This window comes from Lemur catta, chromosome 10 (genome assembly GCF_020740605.2).
Source record: "Lemur catta isolate mLemCat1 chromosome 10, mLemCat1.pri, whole genome shotgun sequence".
Lineage (NCBI taxonomy): Eukaryota > Metazoa > Chordata > Mammalia > Primates > Lemuridae > Lemur > Lemur catta.
Genome location: NC_059137.1, coordinates 45,420,722 through 45,444,801, shown reverse-complemented (window position 1 = coordinate 45,444,801; position 24,080 = coordinate 45,420,722). Strand labels below are relative to the sequence as shown.

Genomic DNA, 24,080 nt, shown 5'->3' with positions numbered 1-24,080 from the left:
CAGAAGAGTTTTGTGGCCACCCAGTTCCATTTCATCTCATCTTATCCTTAGCTTAGAACTGAAACGCAAACAAGACTTGAACACATGGTTCTACTATTTTCAGTGTCTTCTATCAAGATACATATAGTATGCCTGAATCTCTTCCTCATTATTATTAGAAAACCAATTTTGTGCTTAACATTCTAGGCCTACGAGTAGTTTTCCCTTTTAAAAGCTGTTATGAGAGTCCTGACTAAATAGCTCAAAGTTCTGATAAACAGTCACTAAGGTTAAAAGAGATTCTCTCCCACCGCACAACACACACACACACACACACACACACACACACACACACGCACACCAGCAACTTCCTAAACCCAAAAATCATTACGTCCATGGCCTTCTCCTTGCCTTCCACACAAGCATACATAAAGAGGCAGTTATTCTTTTAACTCTAATGGAAGTAAGCTTCATAAAACCTAAAATTCTCCATGCTGGTTCCAGAAATGGAACGGCTGGGAATTTCTACTGCAGACCTCACTTCGTGTAAGTTTAAGCATCCACATGGGCCATGACATCCCTCACAAAGCATGCTTGGGTAACAAAATGATCCAACAACTCCCTTCTAAGAAAAATGGTTTAGTCAACCGCTGAGACTCTTTCACCACCACCACCCGCCCTGTGGCTTGAAGGCAGGGACAGGCAGGAAGCAAGTTGGGGACACCGCCACCAGGAACCCCGGTCCTCACCATTCCCTGTGTGGCTCAGCCTGTGCTCCAGCCACCGTGAAAAATATCTAAAGAAACTCCATTCAAAGAGTTATTGCCCTTTGGGAATTCCCAAATGCCCATTTAACTTATTGTGGAAGTAGCTAGAAGGGGCAGAAGTAACACAACAGGCCTGAAGTCTAGACAAACAAGTTCTGGACCCTACTGGGCCACTTTCCCTCATTCCCTAGAGCACACTAGGTAAGCAACCTCTGGGCTTTTTGTGTGGAGGGGAAAACAAAAAAAGAAATCAAAGCTCATAATGAAGCATTCTACAAAATACATGAAGGGCACTATACGAATAACACAATCAAAAACTCACCTGTTATTTCTCACTTAGGGACTGTAAACTGGACTCAATACAAGAATTTTATTTAAATGTGTTGAAGAGGTATATCTGATAATCAAACATAGCAATATACTGTTAAACCTTAATACATGGCTCTAGAGAATTCCAGACCATGAGTTAAAAAATAAACTTTGGAAAACACGCAGTCTGTCCATATTTTTAAAAGGCAAAGAAACCATTTACTCAATGTTTCCATTTTTGCTCCCACTGCTGGTATATACTTTTTCAAATTTTTTTTTTGTTGCTCCTCCAGAAACAGATCTGACCAGACCAGAAAAAAATAGCATTTATTAGGCTAACATCTAATAAGTGAGTCAGTTAACTTGAGGCCTGTCCTTCAAACTATTATTTCCAAATTTTCAAAGTCTTCTCAAGGTAAAAGGGAAAAATGGTCTATATACAATTTTTAAGATGAGGGGTACTTTATGGGAGGTGATTTATAAATTTCTATACTTTGTATCTTCACAGAAAATAACAATCTATACAAGCCAGAAGAACACTAGGGTGGGCTGAGATCTCAGAGAGACGTGGAGTTTAAATCCTCTCCAGATAAAAATTCAAGTTCAATCCCATCACTGCTCTCTTCAAAACTCCCTGGTGGCCCTCCCTCACCTACGTGGTGCTTTTGCATGGCACACTCACTTTTTATGAACCCCAATCACTCTCAGGCTCATTTCCATATTCTTCACCCCCACTTTCTGCTTTAGCAAATAATATGCGGTTCCTCTAACATCTGCTTTCAAACTTGCAAGCCCTACAAAAACACGAATTTTTGGCTTTATGACTATTATAAAAGCAAAACACCCCAGAATGGTGCTACAGGTATTTTACCAGAGCACCGACCGACCAGGTGGCAAGTCCTTGGCATGGCTTTAGTCACATTCCAGCTTCCATGCCCCTCCTTCTCTACAGTGGGGGCTGATTTACACAGCACGTAGATTTCTAACGGTCAGAATTATATTTTATAAAGGAACTTACAGTACATAAAAAACAACCCCATTCCAATCATCCTGTGGCAAAAAGAGGCTGAGTTAGAAATGTGTTTCCCAACCCAGATTTTACTGTGGCTGCTAAACTTTCAAGAGCAGCAAAGAACAGTTAAAATTGTTATCTCTTCATGACAGGGTACTGCATTTCAACACTAAATCATTCTACATGATAAACATTAAAAAACAGTTGCACTTTTTCTTAACATGCAATCTGACAAACCACAAAATGTTTCTTCCCCCCTCCAAAGAGGCAGATAATAAACATTCTTAGTGATGAATAAATTAATTTATGCCACAGCTACAAGTGGAAATTTAAATGGTTAAAAGATTTGTCTAAGATCACACAGCCAGTTAAATCATTTATACTCAGGGAAGGTAAGATTTCAGAAACATAGTTCTATATGTCTCTTATATTAAGAGTCAAGTTCAAGCTAAGCTTGAAATAAAAGAGTACAAACATGACATTTACTAACAAGAAAAGGATAAGCTAATTAGAAAAAGATATAAATTTAACAATAAATTAAAAGCAATACAGTAGCTTAGCATATAGGTTTATTAGCTTTGTTAGTCCTAAAACTGAACACTTCAAGAAATGGATATTACTACTTATAATTAATTCTCCAATTTTTTGGTAACAGAGTTTGTCTATATTTGCTAAAATGGTAGTTTAATTTTAATATAAGAAATTTCATATTACTCTGTATCAATTAATAATTTTTAAGCAAAGGTAAATTTTAACTTGGTGCATGCCTGAATGATTAAGAAAAAGATCTATTTAATCAAGACCAAACTTAGGCAGTTTTTCTATGCTGGTAGGACTTTCAGACAGGGTTCTCTCTTTTGGGGAATAGAACCTAACCATAACAATGAGAAGTTATATTTCTTGAGATAATATAGCTCCTACTTTCCAGATAAAGCAACCCCATTTTCAGGAAAAATAAAGTTTTCTAGGCCCATTGTAGAGGAGGGAGAAGTTGGGAGAGACTGTGTTTGTGATAATCACCTATTCAGAGTATTGGGGGGGTGGGGAGTCTATATATTTTTTGGAAATGAATGATTTTAGTTTGTGAATCATGAATTTAAGTCTGACATGATTAACCTAAACCACATGTCAAAAGTATTGGTTTTAAGCCATAAATGTTTCATGGACTATTTAGATTTTATCAATATTTAAGATCCCTAAAAACAAAATGAGTTAGAGAAAAGGCATGAAGACTGAACACAGTAGTTACCACCGCTGACCTCATGAATAGTCCACAAAAGGAAGGGTTCCCTTGGGGACCAGAGGGCTCCCTCCCCTGCGCCGCCATATAATTTTTGACACTGCCATGCGATTCCCTTCAACCCTGCGCCTGAATTGGACATATATTACCTTCTCACTACCCTCCTTAATATCAAAAGTTAAAACATCTTGTAATATTGTAACAGTCACATTTTATTTACCATGTCAATCAACACTGAGAACCAACGTGGGTAGGCTTAACCCATAATAGCTGCCTCCCGTGCAGTTAAGGGATAGGATAATGTCACTAGCAATGCAAGCTGCTGAGACATCTCCCCAACCAAGCGGAAAAAAAAAAATCCTTAGAAACAGAAAGAAAATAACTACCTTGAGACTTTAACCTATAAATGCTACTACTTAAAATAAATACCATTCTAACATGAGGTGAGTATGTAAGTTTTTCTAATTTCTAAGCCACACACAGTGAAGACTGAACCACTCTGAACTCCAAATGCTTGAGGAAAAAAAAAAAAAAACAGGATTAATATTCTGGTTGATAGAATTAACCACAAGAGGATTATTAAGGTAAAAGCTAGAAGACAAACTGAACTTTGCACACACACAAAAAAACATATGTACAAAGAACCCACCAATGGTACATTTTGGAGGTTTCTAAGTGCTAGGCCTTGGACTTGCTGTCACAAATTACCTAGGAAGCTTACTAAAAAACAGATTCCTCAATCTTACCTGTGAACACTGATCTAGTAGATCTGCAGTGGGTCCTAGAACCTGTATTTTTAACTCCTCTTGTGATTAAGATGCAACCAAGTCTGGGAACAACTGCTTTAGGATCTCACAGTGCCTTAGGGACTTCACTTCACTCACTGCAGAAATACTGAATATCTGTCACTTATTTGACACACTATCTGCTGCACAAAAACCTACTAAGCTAATGGTATTAGGAAGCCCCAGGAGAAATTGCTAAATAAACATGGTTCACACCACTTGATTCACTGTTTTCAATATCCCAATGACCAGGAATTTCACCAAAAACAAACCAAATGCTAGGTGGCTTGGAAGACAAAACAGAAACCTAAACTCAAGGAAGATACAAATGCTTGTATACTTGTATATAAAGTATATAAACCCTGTACCTTTTTAAGGCAAAGCACAGTGTCATGGCAAGAGTTTTGGTTTAAGTTATCAGAAGACAAGTCTTCAACTGCCAGGTCTTCACTAAACTGCATGACCACCAAGGTCTCTACTCTGATTGGGGGGCAAACAGCAGTGCTTAATCCTAAATTACATACAAGTCCCTTTGATCCCAGAACTTCCGTGATTCCTCATGGGTAAAGAATACACATTTCAAAGAAAGGGGAACCCAACACAAGTTGGAAGAACCAACCTGGCAAGGCAGCAGCTGAAAGGAGGACTGCAGATGGGCTCCAAAACATGACATGGCCACAAGTAAACTAAAAATGAGTGGGAAAGGGACACCAGGAAGTGAGAACTCCAAGAGCATATGCACAGAGGCTGGGAATAAGATCAGCTTTCAAGTGAAGAGCCAGTCTGACTACAGTGGAGAATAGCAATAGCATTGGCGTCACTCCTCCAAAGCTTAGCCAGATGATATGGTAAAACAGCAGAGAAACACGATAGAATTCTGAGTGAGAAGCAACATGAGGAAAGTGGTGCTTTGTAAGATTAGCCTGACAGCCATCATGAGGATGGACTGGAGGAGGGCAAAAGAGACTAATTTGTGGAACAGTGTCCCAGAAAATAGAAAGGCTTAAATACAGCTTCCAAAATGTACTTAAAGCTGTGAATACTAGAAAAATCAGGCCTAAGATATTGTGTAAGAGCACAAAACCTGTCTAACTGAAAATAAGTAAACACAGAAAGAACAAACAGGCAAAAGTGGTGCCATATACTTTTGGAAAAGGGTCTGCTTTGCCTCTCAGAAAATCTGGGCCAAATTGAGGATACCAGCTGTTATCTGATATTTTTGCAGGAACCAAGTGGGGGCGGGGAAAGAAGTAGCCTGCTGCTTACCCATCACCCTCACCCGCATTTCAGAAAAATCAGAAGTAGCAGATGTCACAGTACAAAAGCCACAAGGCATTACTGTCCTTTCTTCCATGTATTCAGCCCAAGCAGCTGGGCCCTGAAGCAAGAAGGCTGGATGAAGGACAGTGAGGAAGCAGCTGTCACCAATGGCCTCCTCGAAGGCCATGTGCATTTCTTCTATGGTGCTCTCTTTCCCCTGCACTTCTACCTTCTTCTGGATCTTAGTGCAGCCAGGGTGTGTAGCAAAAGAACTGACTCACTAGAATGAAGGAGGGTAGGTTATTTCTGGAACGGAGAAAAGGATATTTCCTGGGGTGAGCCATCCCAAACCACCTATTCCATTTTCTTCTCAACCACAACTAAGAAAAAACAGCAGCCATCCTGGAAATCAATATAAGCTGGGGAAGGGAAAGCCTGCAAAACTCTGCAGTAGAATAGAGCACAACCAAACAGTCTGAAGGTAACTGGATATTGGATATCTTTTTTTTAAGAGCACTTAATTATTACCTAATAGTACTGGTAAAAGATTAATCTCTAACACAAAAAGCATACAGAGAAGTATGAATAATTAGAAAAATCAGTCCAGTTGAAAATATGTCAAAACAAACTTTAGTCTGTAATAGACTGTATCAGAAATCTAATTTTTTCCCCTCAATTTCTGATAACATAGTAACTAGTTCATTTTCTGATTGAAGGGTGAATCTTTCATAGGACATTTTCTTGATCAAGAAACATCTAGTATTCTTGGACATCTCATGTCCAAGTGTATTTGGGAGTCACCATACACAGTTTCCTTAGATAAGACAGAGCTGGTAGGCACTTTTCTTTTAGGCCAATAAATATAAAGAATGATATGTCAAAACTACCCAGGATTAATGAATTACCTTAACTGACAATTCTAAAAGAAGAAACTTTAAAGCACAAGATGACACTGCATTTCCAGATACCTGAAAAAATGAGCAGAAATCTTCTAGACAAGTCTCTAAGGAAGGCAGATGCCACAGTCAGCCTTGACTAACTTCCCCTCACCACTTCAGGCTATAGTCTGAGCTGGCTTCTTAAATCAAGGGTGGAAATAGGTTCCAACTTGAGTCAATTGATAGAGGTTGTCTGAAACATTATTTTGAAAAATATTTGGGAGCCACATTTAGACTCAGTGAGAAGCGGTGCCATGACTGACTGGCAATGTCTGTACTGGGCAGGAGCGAGTAGATTGATCGTGCAGGTACTAAGAATTTGCTAGAGGCGACATCCTTTGTATTTTCTAAAGGAAAAGAAATCTACGCTGTGAATTGGATTAGCTTCTTATCCTGAGAGAATCTATGTAAGAATTTTAAAAATACACAAACGCAGAAAAGTATCCACAAGATTTACCGTATGTCTTGAAAAGAAAAATATAACAGGAAAAATAACCTGAAGTTCTTCTCCCATCAGTCTCCTCAAAGTAAGCTGAATCTGTCAGAACAGAGTTGAAGCACCAAATCCAGCCTGCCACCTTTTTTTGTATGATTCATAAGCTAAAAATGGTTTTTACATTTTTTAATTGGAAAAAAATAAAAAGAATATTTTGTAGCACATGAACATTATATGAAATTCAAGTTTCAGTGCCCATAAATAAAGTTTTATTGGCTCAGAGCCACGTCCATTCGTTTATGTAGTGGCTATGGCTGCTTTCGTGCTACAAAAGCAGAGTTGAGAAGTTGTGACAGACTGTATTGGCTCTGCAAAGTCTAACATATTTACAACCTGGCTCTTTATAGAAGAACAAGTCTAAGTTACAGGGCAAGTAATTTTCTATAAGGAAAGGAGATTCAATTCAGTAGGCTTCATAAAGTAGTTATCTAAGAAAGTTGCTGCTCTACCCCTTTGTTAATACATGGGCAATTACATATAGTATTCACGAATAAACAGCTTCCCTCACCACACAACATCACCAAAAAATTCCACTATGCCTCCCAGCGAAATGTTTATACAGGCCCAAAATGAAGAAAGGAGAGAGCTTTAAACCTTAATTTTTTAAACTTCTGTCCTACAAGCATACATGAAAAACCTTTAAACATACTTTTATTGTTTTGGTTTGAAGTCTCAATCCATTCAGAGTGTTGATAGCTTTCTCTGCATCCTTGGGGTCAATGTAGTTCACAAAGCCATATCCCAAGCTCTGCCCTAATGAAAAGGAAGGGGGAAAAGGCATATATTAGTTATACACCACTAACGGAGATCAACTTTCATTTTGGCATATGGTCTTATCATTAACACCAGCATATTTTCTCAACAGTAAAAAGAACTCTCCATTAATTCTTCTAGAAATATGCATGTAGTCTTTTTTTGTCTCCTGTCTACTACATTTGCAAGTTTAAACATCAGTTAGAACTCAGCAAGCAATGCTGTTTAAAAAACATACACACATCTCCAAAGTGTTCCATCATACATGCCTTGCCTGAGCCAGAGAGTGCCAGCAGCACGACAACACTCAGCTTCAGAAACTGTGGGTACAAATCTCGGCTGAGCTATCGAGAGGGTTTAACGGGCAAGACCTTTTCAGCTTCAGTTTCCTCAGCCATAAAACGGGAAGACGGCAAACATCAACCAAGAATCTGTCAGTGCTCTGTAAATTGTATCCTGACACATTTACAGCCTTTATCAAGTACAATTATTTTAGAATCCAAAACAAACTGTGTATTTATGCATGTATATACGGACACATACATTTATTTAAGTGGATGGCTTCTTCAAATACATTCAATCGCTCTAAAGGGGGTTTTACAGCATAGATAAGAAATACAGGAAAATAGGAACAAAAAGATGTACAGTGTTGACATCCAAGCCCATGAGAACATGTGGGAAAGGAAGAAAAAGAGCATGAACAGAAATCACAAAATAATAAAATTGTTTGGAGTAAGAGTTGCTTCAAAGTAAGTCTTTGTAGCCGCTGCTGCCTTCTCCCCATCATCAGAGCCCTCTCACCCATGGCTCAGTGACGCAACTCTCAGAAAATGGAGGTATCAAGCACTTGCAATCCGTGGAATGCACACGCAAGTGAAGTCAATCCCAAACGTTTCAGTTTTTCAACTAAGGAAAAGTTTCTCCGTTTGAAAAGGTGAGAAACATAAAGGTGACCAAAATGGGCTTAAGAAAATTTAGTCTACTAAAAGTCAAAACAAACTGACAATTTCCTGGAAGATGCCCAACAAAGATCCAAATGCTTTTATTAAATACCATTGTTGCATCAATTTCAGAGGCAAGTGAGGGATTTGTTCTAGAAGGGGTACCTCAGTTCCTAGTGGCTATGAATATGGGTATTCAGGACAGCTGCTCTGGTTTTCTTAATGTGGTTCCTTCTTAGCACACAAATGAAGAGAAAAGGCTAAAGACAGTACCCAATAGGAAAACCCATAATTTTATTATGGGAATTTGGGATAATCACTGTTAACAGATACCCTCTTACCAAAACTTATTTTTTCCTGTTTTTTAAAAAGAATAAGGAGGGGAGAACTAAAAACTAATTGAGCTCATTTTGGTTCCCTCACACTAAAATTCACAGGTCTTACTTTGCTCAGTTTTATTAAAAAAAAAAAAAAAGTCACATGTGAAACTACTGTATCTTCAAGCATCCAGCTTCATTAATTCAGCAAACATTTATCCTCTGTCTGCTGAATGCATTGTGCCCTCTTACCAAAGTATGTCGCAGTTCTATTGTCATTGAGCAGGATTCAAATTGGCCGAACATAAAATCTGCTCAAGGAAACAGCTTCTGATGGAAAGAATATGGGCTTTGGAGACAGAAACATGAATTTCAAACCTGCTCTGACATTTACCAGCTGTGTGACTTTGAAGAAGCTTCTAAACCTCCAAACAGCAGCCTCTTCATCTCTAAAATGAGGATAACAATTCCTACCCAACTAAGTGGCCAAGACAATGATGATAATGCTCATTAATAAAGAAAGTGGACCGTCCTAGTCAAAAGATAATATGAGGAAAAACAGCATGTCTACTACATGTTATTATGTGTATTCATTTAAAGTTAAATCAGGAAGATGCTGCAAATATAATGGAAAAAGAAAAGGACAAACCGAACATCGTATTGTGTAGTTTTGTCACACTGCTGACGTATGACAAAATAAATCAATTGTATCAGCATAGAGTCCAATTCTCCTTTCTACTGGCACTATCCTCCCACCTGCATTTTAGCAGCTTCTAACCACAGCGCATTCACAACCTTAGCTGCACACTGGAATCATCCAGAAAACTTTAAAAGAAGAAAAATCCCACTCCCAAAGAGTCTTTTTCTTTCTTTTTTTTTTTTTTAGAGACAGGTCTCCCTATGTTAGACTGCTGGAGTTGAAACTCCTAGGCTCAAGCGATCCTCCCACCTCAACTTCTGATATTACTGGTCTGTTATGAAGCACTGGTACCAGCTTTTTAAAATCCTGGTGACTCTTAACATACAACCACTAGGTTAAGAAATCACTGTTTCAGTGGCGGCAATCCTGGACTACAACAGGGCTTCTGGGAGCCCTGAAGGGCCAAGTGCTGATGGGTCTGGGGCATGTGAACTGACTCTGCAGGGAAGAAGGCCTTTTTACAGTTGCATTGTTAGGATATAGAGATGTCTTTTTTCTAAAATCTTCAAGTTATCCATCACTTCAAACAAATGGTTTATTGGCCACCTGAGTCAGACTCGGGCACAGCAGTGCTTGCTCAGGTTGATCACTGGGTACAGTGAAAAGCCTGCCCTGTTTTAGTTCCTGCTTGGCTGTCTCCCATGCTGGCCTCTGAACCATATTCCTAGCATGTCGTAGACACTCAAAGGTTTGCTAAATGAATGAATGAAAAGTTTAATGATGTTATTTATTTAATCAAAGGTATTATCAACATCACCATCACAGGGCTCATCTGTTGAATGGGTCTTTGACCTGACTCCCTCAAGGAATCATGGCTCACTATGATAATGAGTCAAATTTCTACCACCTATAAATTGATTATACAATCAGACAGTATGTGTCCCCAAATGACCTCTCCTCCTTGCAAAACATTTCCAATCTGCCTAATGGCATTATTAGGAAGAGTGTCACCGATCAACTAGAATGTGTTTGAGGTAAGCAAAATTGTATTATTACCCTCAGTAAAATATATGAAATGGAGTATCTGCTACTAAAAGGCTGAATTCCTAAACCAGCCATTATATTAATAGATGTATTAAAAATGTTGGCATTGTAACACAAGGGAGTTAGGAACATCACAGATTTTCATTGTAAAGTGAGTTAATTAAGTCAGCAAATATTTAATGTATGCTTAAGATATATGTTAATAAAGGCATCACAGATGATACCAAGATAGGCAAGACTCCTCATTCTCACCTTTCATCTACATGGTATTTTACTGTTTAACTGTAGCTTCATATTGATCATGTTTGGTATTCAGATTCTTCTCCTACAAGGTAGAAATGATAACTGAAGCTTGGCAAGGTCAATCAGCTTCTACAAATCAAAAAGGCAGGTAAGAAGTAGTGGACTCTCAAATGCTGTGGTCCTCTCTACTCAATTCACAACTAGTTTATACCTGAACCCAGACCACTGTCAATATGCCTGAAGTAGAATGTAACTAGGCATTTTCAGACCAAGTTTTACCACAAAAAAAATTGCTTCTTGGTTGCCACTATCTCAAATTTCTGTACTTTTTGTGGAAATATCAATTTTACTCTACATGAATTTCTATGCTGTTATTCCTATGACAACATAAATTGCACCTTATTTATATAGTGCATATTTCTGGTTATTATAAGTGAGTGCAGATTTTAAAAAAAATAAAAGCAGTTGCAAGTCAAACAGTAAGAAAAAATACCTAGCCTAGATCCACTTTTCCCCCTCTTGTATTCATCAGTTAATAACAGTCATGAGCCACCAGGGAAGACTTGGAAACCAAGCATCATTTATCCATATCATCCAAATCTATTTTTCAAGTCACTCTGAATTTAGAATGCGCATATTGATAATCCCAAAACCAAGAATCATTTCTTAAAAAATTTTATAAAGCTCTACATTTAAATTCCAAGTATAACCATTATGGAAACCAACGCGATTAAAAGAAAATTCTGACGAAAATGACAAAGCTAAGGCTCTTAAAAAAAAAAAAAAGCCTTTAAGATAAACAAATTCTATCTTGCCTTTAAGATAAACAAATTCTATCTTTAAGAGCCAAAAAATTCCCCCTAGTAACTGAATATCAAGAACAGGGTCAGCCGGCCATGGTGGCTCACGCCTGTAATCCTAGCACTCTGGGAGGCCAAGACGGGAGGATTGCTTGAGCTCAGGAGTTCCAGACCAGTCTGAGCAAGAGCAAGACCCCATCTCTACTAAAAATAGAAAGAAATTAGCCAAACAACTAAAAATAGAAAAAAATTAGCCAGGCATGGTGGCACATGCCTGTAGTCCCAGCTACTCAGGAGGCTGAGGCAGGAGGATCACTTGAGCCCAGGAGTTTGAGGTTGCTGTGAGCTAGGCTGACACCACAGCATTTTATCCCAGGCAAGAGAGTGAGACTCTGTCTCAAAAAAAAAAAAAAAAAAAAGAACAGGGTCAACATCACTTGTCTCCAGCTATCCTCACAGGCTACCTGTGGTCACAAACTCTTAAGGATTTTGGAACCACTAATCCAAGTCTTGGTCCTCACAGCCAAGGCAGGGCTTCTAGATCTTCACTACAGAAGCAGCTATCTGAACAGTCATACAACCTATGACCTTCCCACAGGGACTGAAAACTCCAGGTCAATGCCGCACTTCAGCACACATATTCTGTACTACACCGATGTGTGTGAATGCCTTTTGTTTTGCACCCTCCTTTTTAAATCTAACATATATGCCACAGAAAAGGATCCTTTCTTCACAAGATACACAAAAATCACTTATGCTCCTGACACAAGGAGAACAGTTATAAACAGGCTGCTCAGAACCACGGTCAAGTGAGCTATACAGCACAGAGCTGACACACTCCACAGGCCTCTGAATGGGACCAAGGACCATCGAGAGCTGCTCGGGGGTCAGAGTGGGGAGAGGAAATCGGAAGAGAACCCGTTTAGTGGCAAAGTGCTTCTGTGGGAAACACAGTAAATGCCAATTTATCCCAAACTGTGCGTAATTCAAAGCATCAGCCATTCCCTTGCCACCTACATTGCTTTTAATAGCCTACTTTAATTAAAATTTTAATTGCATATTTTAATTAAAAGTACACAATCTTCTGGACCTGTTTCATTCAAAGGTCATTTTATTTAGTCTTTTCTATTCCCAATTACTACCGATGTTCAGAAAACCAAATCACCCCCTCAGGTTTAAAGGTAAAAGCAACAGACTGCCACAATTCTTGATTATCAACTTGGTACATTAATCTAATTTTATCCAACCAATATTAAATGAGACCCTTCTCAACATAAAGTTGGGAAAATAAAATTTTGTATTAAAAAACAAACAAGAGTCAGCCTACATAGTTCTCAAGTACATTAAGCATTCCTCGATTATGGAAATGCTACTTTTTGCTACGCCCTGAGGATACAAGAGAGAAAAAGTTCTTCCTCATAAAGCTTACATTCTGACAAGAGGGGACAAACAAATTCTACAGCATATTAGAAGAAAACAGAGCCAAGAAGGGAAAAAAGCAAGAGATGAGAGTGGGGAGTAGAGGGCAAGGCTGCTGTTTAAACAGAGCAGTCAGAGCTGGCCTCGTCCTAAAGCTAACATTTGATTCAAGGCTTGAAGGAAGGAGACCAGATTCCAACAGTGAAGATGCACATGTAGACTTATTCCAGCTCAAGTTCTACCACACAGGCATCACATTCTGCCAGTTCTATCAGCTAAATCTGCCCCTCTGCTTCCGCATTCAGTTCTCTCTTACTTTGACTCTTAGAATTGCTACACTGTCCTCCTCAGACAGCCCTTCCTTAGACACCTGTGAACTCCAAAACCAGCCACCATCCCCTATCATGCTGTCCAGGTGATCTCCTAAAGACAAATATGACCATGCTCTGGGTTTCAAGGTTATCATGGGCGTCTTGCTTACTTCCACTTTAGCTCAGCTTCTACTACGCCTACATGCACACCCAAAAACGTACATCCAGTTCCCTGTGCCTGAATCACACCTCTCCAACTAGCCAACTCCCACTCATCCTTGTAGACTTTCTCTGGGACCATTTCCTGTCGCAACTTGCCCCATCACCAATGCACACTGTTCAGTGCTCCTCCCTAGTCCTCCCACAGCCTCTTATATTATACCTTTATCTTACTACACATGTGATCGACTCCATTTGGATGTTCCCACCAACCAGATTTCTAAGCAAGGGCAAGTCAAACCTGGTTCCTGACAAAGACTAGCACGGATTATTAACTAAATGTTCAGTGAATAAATGGATGAATGAGCAATAAACAAATGAAGAAACTGCAGCGTCTGCCTTCCAGGAGCTTATTATGGTTTAGGAGAGAGCTGCCCTTAGAAACATGCTCCCTCATATTCTTACATTGTACCAGATGGATTACTGAACATGTAGAGACAAGATGCTCAAATGTTACCATATTCAGTCTTCATAAGGGAGTCACATGAGTTATATTTTTTTAGATAGTTCATGTAAAAATTTTCATATGAAAAATTTCCACAAATACCATTAAAATGAAATCTCAATTTTAAAAAATGTCATCTAGAGTAATTTGATAGATTTACATAAATCTGTTTCACAAATCTGTAAGTATGAATTATGGGATGTCAGCATATAATTTTGTTGAAAGTACTTTTTCACTAATATAATTAAGTCTGCCGAGACTATTCATGTGCAAGTCAAATAAAATGCAGAGTGAATTCTGTAAAAACCTGGTAGTTGAATCAACAATAAAAGGTGACTACACTGATTGACGTGTATCTATTATTTCATTTAGAGCAGTAGTAATGTTTTATGAAATAAGAGAATAAAAGCAGCATGAATCTTTTTTAAATCCCACAGTTAGCAGAAACAGGTCACTATGGTCCTCTCTCTTAAGCAAGACTCTTGGAACCTGAGACTTAACAATGCAATATTTTTTAAAAAATAGAAAAGATATGCTGTCTTCAAGCACAACTCCTGTGTAAAACTGCATACCTTAACAATCAAAAAAAAGTGCAAATAATTTGATTTAGGAAAACAAGTTTTTATTATAAGGGAACAAAGGTTTTTGTTTTTAAAGACCCCATTTCCCTCATTGTAACAGTATTCTCTCCTCCTCCCCCAAACACACAGTAAGTTGTAAATGTGTTGTATTTCTTCAGATGGACTTTCTGTTCTTGGGCACTCCTTATGTGTGTCTGTTCAGACAGGCTGTGCACTGCAACTCTGGCACCAAAGCAACACGCACCAGACTTTACAAAGGAGCTTTCTTAATATCTCAGATCTGATATATAGCAAACCCATTCCGGTACTGCACAGCAGGGAGAAGGCTGGAGAGAATCTTAGAGGGATGAAATTCTCTCTAGTCACATTTTCCTCCAAATTTTAATTCCTGACTTAGCGTGAGTCTCCTCAAATGCAGCATGCCAGATGCTGTAGGTCCTTTCATTTAAACAGTCAACCAACTCGGGTCAAATTAAACAGGTCCTCCTTGCTGCCCTCCAATGAGTAAGATCAAATTGTGAGGTGGAAGACTGGTGATATCGTACTGCTACAGCCCAAGGCAGCCTCCCTGAAAGCTTGGAGCATTTTTACCAGCTTCCCAAAGGACATTACCAGGGATTATCACAAAGATAGAGAATTCAACCTAGACACTCACATAATACAGAAAACAGATGGCTCACTCAAAGACTCATCTTCCACCCAAATGCTAATAAAGCTGGCCTGAGACTAAAAGGCCCCAATGCTTCTAAATGATTTTCAGGACTTCACAAATACATGGAGATAATATAGAAGACTTTAAATTGTAACTTTTCTCCTGAAATCAAAGTTGTAAATAGTGATCATTTGGTAAATATTACCTAAGCAGCCTAATTCTAGAGGGAGTACTGAATGTCCTCCACACCAGGGCATTTTCAAATTAATTTTAATGGCCATATCTGTTCCCTGATTATGCAACTGGTAGAGCTCTATTTTCCTATAGTTCCAGTCCCAGTAATTATGAGTCTGCTGGCAATGCAGCATGACCCTGCTTAAGTTGGCAAAACTGTGGGTTCTTAAATACATCACATTTTCAGACAACATTAAGAACTCCCACACAATTCACTCTTAGGCTACTGAGAACAGAAACAGCATATTAAATCCTCTAAATTCTCATTAAATACTACACCAGGTACTAAGATGCCTTGCATCCAAGACCAGGAAGACAAGGAAAAATTAGCTTTACCTTAAGTGTAAAAACAAACTAATTCCTCTAGTATATACATCTTAGGACAAGACGTATAGCTTGGAAGAGGTTCTCTAACTCGATAGAAAGAGAGAGAGTGTAGCACCACAATGAAAACAAAAGCCGGTTTTCATTACTTACTAATATACCTAGTATCTAAAAGAAAGTTCAGCAGTTCTACCTTCAAACACTGGAGCTGCCACCAGGATGAAAGCAAATGCCAAAAAACGTCAGGTAGCCAGAAAGTCAGACCTACCAGTTCAAAAAAATTTAGTACATCAACAACTCTGAGCTAACATACAATCTGCTTTCACTGCTGCAGTGGTCTCATTTCTTTGTTAATTTTAAGTAACTTCATACAGATACTTCTCTTCCCCCACAGGGTCTCATGACTTATGTTATCTGCTTTATCCTGTGCTTACTTAAAAGGCAACAAAGTTGTCCAAGTAAATATCATTCAGGATGAGGGCAAAGGAATTATACTCCTCAAAATAGTATTGCGGTAAAGAGGGAAACCAGTTAACAACTGCGGTAGTAAAAAGGGCATCTGCTGTTGCTTGTGCTACCAGCTGGTGTCAATCTTCGCACACACTCTTGCATACGCGCACACACGAGCATGCACACACAAAGAAACCAGTGAGCAGTCCATCAAGAAGCAGCACAGTTTCTTAATGTATTTTTCTCTAAAACATTATTTTTATCTGGATATTGCAAGAAAAAAAATTAAAGGCCATAAGCACTATAATTAGCTCAGTGCCCTTTTTGAAATTATGTCAGAGTCTTGCAAACCACTATGGAGAGCTCTCCATGGAAAATATTAGACCACACAAATCCCATGAATTCCATATCATAAAAAAATTGTCAGAGATAAACCTTCTTATTGAACACTTTTAAAAAAAAATCTCTCTCACCCAAAAGTTACAGGTTCACCAGTCCAAACCTTTCAGTTTGAAAAGATCAGTAAGTTTGTGGGGTATCGTCCTTTCCCACTGCCCCATAAATGCTTATATCTCCCTGCTTAGAAACAAACAGTACCACTGCCTAACTAAACTATCAAGCAACTCAACGATCCTTACATTACATACATTATATTTAATTATCACAATAGAGTTCCATGTAGATACATCTATACCCATTTTACATATATAATTGGAGGTTCAGAGAGTCTAATTAACTTGCTCAAAGGCACACAGTTAGCTTGTAAATGGCAATTGGGTTTCAAAGCCAGGAAATGACCTTCCCAAACTCGGTCTTTTCAGTGTACACGTCATTGCCTTTGGCCAAATCTGGGGATTACTTTGAGGCAGAATCCTGTTGTGTCCACAGTTTACAACTTTCCAGAATATTTATAATATCCAAGTATACCTGCAATTTTTTTCTTATTTCTTATCCTGAAATCAATTGACTGGAACCTCACAGTTCTTTCTTAATCCAAGAGACTATGTATAAAAAAAAAAAAAAAAAAAACCTGAAAGAAAAGGAAGGACATTCTGCAGATGCACAAACCACTTAAGCCCTCAAAACAAATCCATCATTACAAAACAGATAGATGAGAGATATCTGCATTATAAAAAGATTCATTTAAAATGGGCCTTGATTTACATACTCCTTTTCTAGAAACTCAGAAAGCAATTCTTATGGCTAAAACCAAACATGTTTGCTACTGCCAAAACTGTCTCCCACACAAGACACTTCTCTCCTCAGCAGATTGCATTAAAATGCTTTCATAAGCATAGTATAGTTTCGTAGCTGTACAAAAGGAGGTGGGATCAATACCACATAGTCTCTGCCCTCTAAGATGCCCAAAAATTTCAAGCCCCACAGTAAACAAGGGAGATGCAGGCACCTAAGGAACATGAAACACATAAGGTTATTCCCTGGGGCTTCATGTTTAACCAGGACCAACATGAAAAAGAGAAATCTTTAGTGTGTCAAAACAGAGGAGATGAAATTCAGGCGCTTCCTGGCAGAGAAATTAAGGAAACAGGCACATGGAGAAGAGTGAATTTGTAGATAAGTACAAAGGAGATGGTCAGGCCAAAGGCACACTAAGAAATAAAGTGATCTTGGTAGAGGTAAGCAAGCCCACTTTCCACCCTGAGAGCAAGAGAGAAGGTTTATAGCTGTCAAACTTCAGGATACACCCAGCAGTGAGGTGCAATGAGCAAGGAGACAGACAGATACAAGAGAGACCTGGGGACAGTAACCTTGGCCTGGAACAATCACTGAGGAGATGCAGATCTAGGATCAAGAAGAACTTTAAAAAAAAAAAAAAAAAAGATTAGAGGACAAAAATCCACAGCTTCTTTCCCAGGTCCCTACAAACTGCCCTGATCTTAAAGGGCGAACCTCTCATCTCAATAAACCCCAGCCCAGATCTTCTATTCCAAGGCACACAAAACCTTTTGCTCATGAGCCTCTGGTCAACTTGGCTTAGAATGAGCATGACCAATGAACACAAGCCCCCTTCTCCCCAAAAGCGAACTTTCGAGTCGGGTACCCTGTCCTTCAGTGGGGTTTCCAGAGTAAGGACCAGGATTGAAAACTAAGGTAACCCTTTCAAACCACAGGAGGATCTACCTCCTTGGCGTGATGACTTTTTACCTTCATAAGAGTAACAAGAGGGTAAGGAACCTTTTGAGCCATAGGTTAATACCCAGCAGCCTTGCAAATATTCTCTCACTATATATTTAACAGGTATAATAACCCCAAGCACCAAAAAGCCAAACCTAAGATTACTGCCCAAAGAAGACTTTTGATTTGAGACCTCCTTTATATAGCTGTAAAAATGTATACCTCAATCCTTTTGTTAAGCTATTATGAATGAACAGAAAGTGTTAATTAAATAACTACCATAAGTGGAAACCACCACAAATGTTAACAAACCACATTCTGTGCAGCAATATCAAGTTTATAAATGCCTTCTGAAGGCACACACATACCTAAGTCCTTCACATATAATAAGTGACACCAAGTTGAAAAAGAGAGAGAGGGAAGAAGACTGGGTCATTAAGAAGGGATGGGTAGCATCACATGATTAGAGAAAAGTTTCAATAAAGTAAAAACATATTGATTTCACTGGATCTGTATTTTTCATAAAGTGTCTGCTATAAAGTGATACAAGGCTTCCACCTGGGAACTGTCCACTTTAGTTCATTTTATTTTCAAAACGAAAGAGCAGAATTAAATCAGTGATATTTTTAGCAAAGACAAAGGAAATAAATTTCCAAAAGACATCCATTGTCCCCTATCGACACAAAGATTAGATATAAATAATGTGATTTTCCTTCTCTTTGTACAGGACATTTTGCTTAGTTTACACTTAATGAAGAAAAGCAGTTACATTTTCAAGAGGGTATGAGGGGCCTGGTGCCTTGGCTCACACCTGTAATCCTAGCATTTTGGGGAGGCCGAGGTGGGAGGACTGCTTGAGGCCAGGAGTTCAAGGCCAGCCTGAGTAAGAGTGAGACCCCATCTATACAAAAAATAGAAAAATTAGCTGGGCGTGGTGGTGTACAACCGTAGTCTTAGCTACTCAGGAGGCTGAGGCATGAGAATCACTCAAGCCCAGAAGTTTGAGGTTGCTGTGTACTATGATGCTTTGTCACCCTGGCTAGAGTGCAGTGCGAGAGTCTATCTCCAAAAAAAAAAAAAGAAAGAAAGAAAAAGAAAAGGGGGTATGAGGAACATTTTTTTTCCTTCCCCTAAATTTAAGAACAGTCACACAAAAGCACTGATTTTGATACTTAGGAGAAATCCCCAAACAGACCAATGGTGTTTGGGCACGTCAGGGTATAAATGCAGAGTATAACCTATTTAAACACTGCAGACACAGCTTCAAAGACCTCAAGAAAGCTCTCCCTGAAGCAGTGAAGGGGAAAGAATCCCAATGGAACACAATCCACAGAGGAAGCAGAGCTGTGCATGGTTAAAGTTGTAAACGCTATGGGTCAGGTGGGAACCATGGCTACAAATTAAGTCAAAGAGGTACCCTGACAGAAATAAATATCCAATTTGTTTTTGCTAAGGGACAGCTTGTTACAGCAAACCACTCTGAGACCACAGGGCAAGCTGCCCACCAATTAACAGATGGCTTCTAAAGAGAAATACAAAATGGTGCAGCTCCTACAATTCCTACATTCATATCACACAGAAGCATTTCTTCCCAAATGACTTCGTTTAAAAGTTGAAAAGATTAGCTATTGTAATTATCCAAATTTAAAATTCACAGACACGTTCATGAAGAAGCAAACGCTTCAAAGATTGTGCCTAGACAATCACTCATTAGGACACAAGAGTAATGTGCCACCGTCCACATCCGCATCATAGTAAACACTCCATCCCTCCGAACTAGAGAAGCAGAGGCTTGTCTTCTACCACTGACTAAAAGGTATACTCAAAATGAAATATTTAAATCATATGCTCAGCTCAGCAACTTAGCACACCTGAGCATTGCTGCTAATTCTGGATACATCTTTCCCATGAAATCAGGAAGAGCCTAAACACAAAAATAATCTTTTTAACTTATTACCATATCATCATCTTCAGTAGCCATGAGTCTGTGGCAGGGTGGAGGAGGGTAAAAAGGATCTTATTCAAAAACACCTCAATTTCAATTCATCTTAAAAACTTTACATATGATGCTCTCTCTCTTTCATCTGCTGTTACTGAAGTTACTAGATTTACTTATTCACATATCTGAGGCTTGGGGAAGGCGCTGTGTTTTTATGGCACCAGATTAAACATTATGAAGGACCATCTGATGTGGGAAGTAACTTCCATACACAGAGCTTTTCAGCTATTTGGGCCACATCACATGGCTACTTTGCAAACACATTTCAAGATTAGGGCAAAGACAAGTGGATCAGAAGAATCCACCTTGTTACCACAAAGCATTCCCTAAAGAAGAGGGGGCCTTTTCTTTTTAAGGCCTCCTGCTAACTGGCCTTATGACCTTGAGACCTAGATCTGTTCAAGGATTACATTACCTGTGGGAAAAACCGGGCTAAGGGTGCTCTCTAATGCTCACTGCTAGGATTCCACCATCTCCACCTTAACTTCGTCAAGTAAGTCACCAATAAATTCACACCTCACCTATGTGTTAGAATCAGTCTTGTTAAAGAGCTTCCTATGCTGTAGAATACTATATAAAATGTTAGGTATTCAATTACAAATACACCCAGCACTCAAAGAAACAAAGATTTCACTAAATACTAGGTCTTTCAGCTCATTCCAATATGCAGTAGCCTTTAGTGTCAAGGAGTTTGCCTATTGTGTTGCTGACAACTTCTTCCTTGCTATTTGTAAAGAAGAAAGGGACCAAAGAGTTATATATTATAAACTAGTTTCCTTTGAGGAAAAACTTGAAATATCTTACGTATGCTGCCAGATCACTTACTAGTCAAGCCTATTTGACTAAGGACAATCATTGTCCCTAACCCCAAACACAATACAACCTTTGAGTGCTTGTTCTAGTTCCCCTGATTGACACCCACATGAGTAAGGTATTCTATTTATACTTAGAATACTACACTTATTTTCCTCAAGCCGGAATATTTTCCAGCAAGAAAACACATATGCATTGAAATGAATCTTAACTCAAAAGCCTACTATACTATTTTTGGGTTCTTTAACCTCCCCCTACCAAAAAAAATTACATCTAATACTAACGCTAAAGGACATAGAACTTTCAGTGTTTAAAAAGCTATCTCATATCCATAGTTGTGACTTGTGTATTTGTAGAAACTTCAGATACTTGAGATTAGTTAAGACTCACATAAAGTGATTGCTTCTAAGCAGTATTGTTTTAAAGGAAAGGGAGAGGGACATATTTTTCTTAAGCCTCCAGAATATGAAAGATTATGTTAAACATATTTAAAAGATTCAATTAAATGTTCTGTGCTACTTATCCATCTTAATGTTACTCCCTCCACTTTCACAACATGGAAATTAAGCCAGAATTTCTTCTCTTTCTTAGCAATTCTTGAGACTTTGGGCTGAATTTCCAGGAACAAAAACCTAAAGGTTAATCACAGCATAACTATCTCAGTTACCAAACTTTATCAAATGATTGTCCTTAGTCAAATTTTAAATCTTATCACTAAGACCTAATCACTTCCCAGTCTTGATTGCTGGCCAAAAACCCTTGATCCCGTTACTCCCTCCAAAACTAACTTGTTCCCTCATTTGCATTTTCTGTCACTTTCATTTAGGATATATTTTTTTAACTGAAGCAAAATTTCTAAAGAAATATACAAATCAAATGACCAGGAGTTACAGCAGATTTTTACAATCTCCAAAGGAAGTTTGTTTTCCGAATGTACTATCGATAGCCTAATTAACATCTCATGCAAAAATTTTCCGTATCATCTCCCAAAACCTGGTGATATCCTAACCAGGTTACCTCCCTGCCCCACCTACCACCATGTTTTCACTTAAAGCTACCTGAACAGATATCCCATTCTAATCCTTTAAGCTTATACAAATATCTTAACAGGTTGCGGAGTAAAACAAAACTGACTGGATTTTTTTTTTAAACAATTACACTTATGATTCTACATCAGTGAACTTGTTAGGAATAAACACCCTGTAAATAAAGATAAAACTAGATTTTAATCTCTTTAAAGAGAACTGAAGATTGCCCAAAAAATTGATAATGATGATGTACGGCACTGACCCCATGGGACAAATTCAATGCCTCTAAGCATACATATGTCCCCACACGGCTGGATATCAAAGGGTTTTAATTAAATGACCACTAAATAGGCAGAAGGACTAAATAAAGGTCATTCACAGGCAAGTGTTTTTCCACAAAATACATGGCTCTCATCAGCTACTAAAAGGAATGGAAGTCACGAAACATGACTGCCCTCTGAAGATTAAAAGCTAGAGATGAAACACCCAAAAAGACCTGCTGCGTGATCACAGAGAACACTATCGCTGCTGGTCATTCTCAGCCATTCTTTAGGCTACTCTTATTCACACTCTACTAGCAAAGCAGTGACCAGGAAACATAACCAAAAGAGGGGGAAGTCACAAGAGGTGACCTCAGAGGTAATAATCAATACCTTCATTGCACCTATTCCTATCTTTGCATAATTATATCAAAATTTTGGTTCCCCCCGGCACTAAGAATGTGAAGCAAATATGGGCCAACTGTTTGAAAGATATTGACAAGTGATTTTATTTATAAAATACAGATATACACATGCCTCTCAAAACAAACACAAACTCCTTTACCAATGGCCATGGCAGGTTCAAAACAGGGGTTTGTAAGCAATTACAGAAGTTATCCTCTCATAGGTCAAAGTGAGATCAACAAAAATTAATGAGCTTACTTTTGGGTGTGTTGAAAAGTAAACACTGATAGAGAAATACAAGTTACATAAAAATTGTTTCACTGGAGTTCTAAATTCTAAGCATTACAAATTGACTCTAGGTAACTAGCAGAAAGGAATTTATTGGAAGAGGCACAGAGAATTTATCAGAATGAAGAGCAGCTGCTGGGAACCAGGATCCAGGGAGTTCAGCAGAAGGAAGTAAACTACCACCTCAGAACGTACAGGTGAGTCACCATCACCATCTCAGCTTCCCATCACTTCCTTAAGAGCATAGGTCCTGGAAGAAAATGCCTAATTGACTTTACATGGGTCCCTTGCTGGCATATTGCCTATACTAAGGCAGAGACAGGGAGTACCTGCCCCATTGGCTTCTGGAATTAGCCTCCCACCAGCTATATACTAGGAAAAGGAATTCCCCAATATGGAAGGGTCCTAATGAAAGCAAAAAGTGAGACAATTTTCTCTTGTATCATCAAGGTCTGTAGAAATCTTTCCATATAAACAGGGGGGAAAAAGCCTCTCATTTCTGTTCAAGTAAATGATTACAGCAAATATTAACCACCAAATGGAGTAATCAACAAATCATTAGAGGACCAGACCATACTGCTTCTATATCCTAGCTCAAAAAGCAAAACAAGCACCAGTTTATTATATTCTGCATCCCCTTCCACACTCTGACCAATTCCCTCCACCACCCCCTCACCCTAGCCATGAGGTGCCGCCACAAGAAGTTATGTTAGCAGAGTACAGTATTCCCCCCTTATCCTTGAGGATTATGTTCCAAGACCCCAAGATGATGTCTGAAACTGCGGATGGTACCAAACCCTATGTATACTATTTTTCAGTCTGTTAACCAAGATGGCTACTAAGCGACTAACAGCATCTACAGCATGGATATGCTGGACAAAGGGATGATTCTCACCCTGGATGGGAAGGCAAGCATTTCATCACATTACTCAGAAGGGTGCACAATTTAAAACGTATGAATTATTTCCAGAATTTTCCACTGGATATTTTCG

At 38.7% G+C, this 24,080-nt stretch overlaps 1 protein-coding gene across 28 annotated transcripts in view; it reads right to left on the bottom strand.

The window, feature by feature from the left end:
• ELAVL2 (ELAV like RNA binding protein 2) overlaps positions 1-24,080 on the bottom strand; it is a 157,270-nt gene that overhangs the window by 31,209 nt on the left and 101,981 nt on the right. For all 28 annotated transcript variants that reach the window (XM_045562643.1, XM_045562644.1, XM_045562646.1 and 25 more), the window contains one exon: positions 7,436-7,539. In XM_045562643.1, coding sequence (XP_045418599.1) covers positions 7,436-7,539 — 104 coding nt within the window. The remainder of the gene's footprint in view (positions 1-7,435; positions 7,540-24,080) is intronic.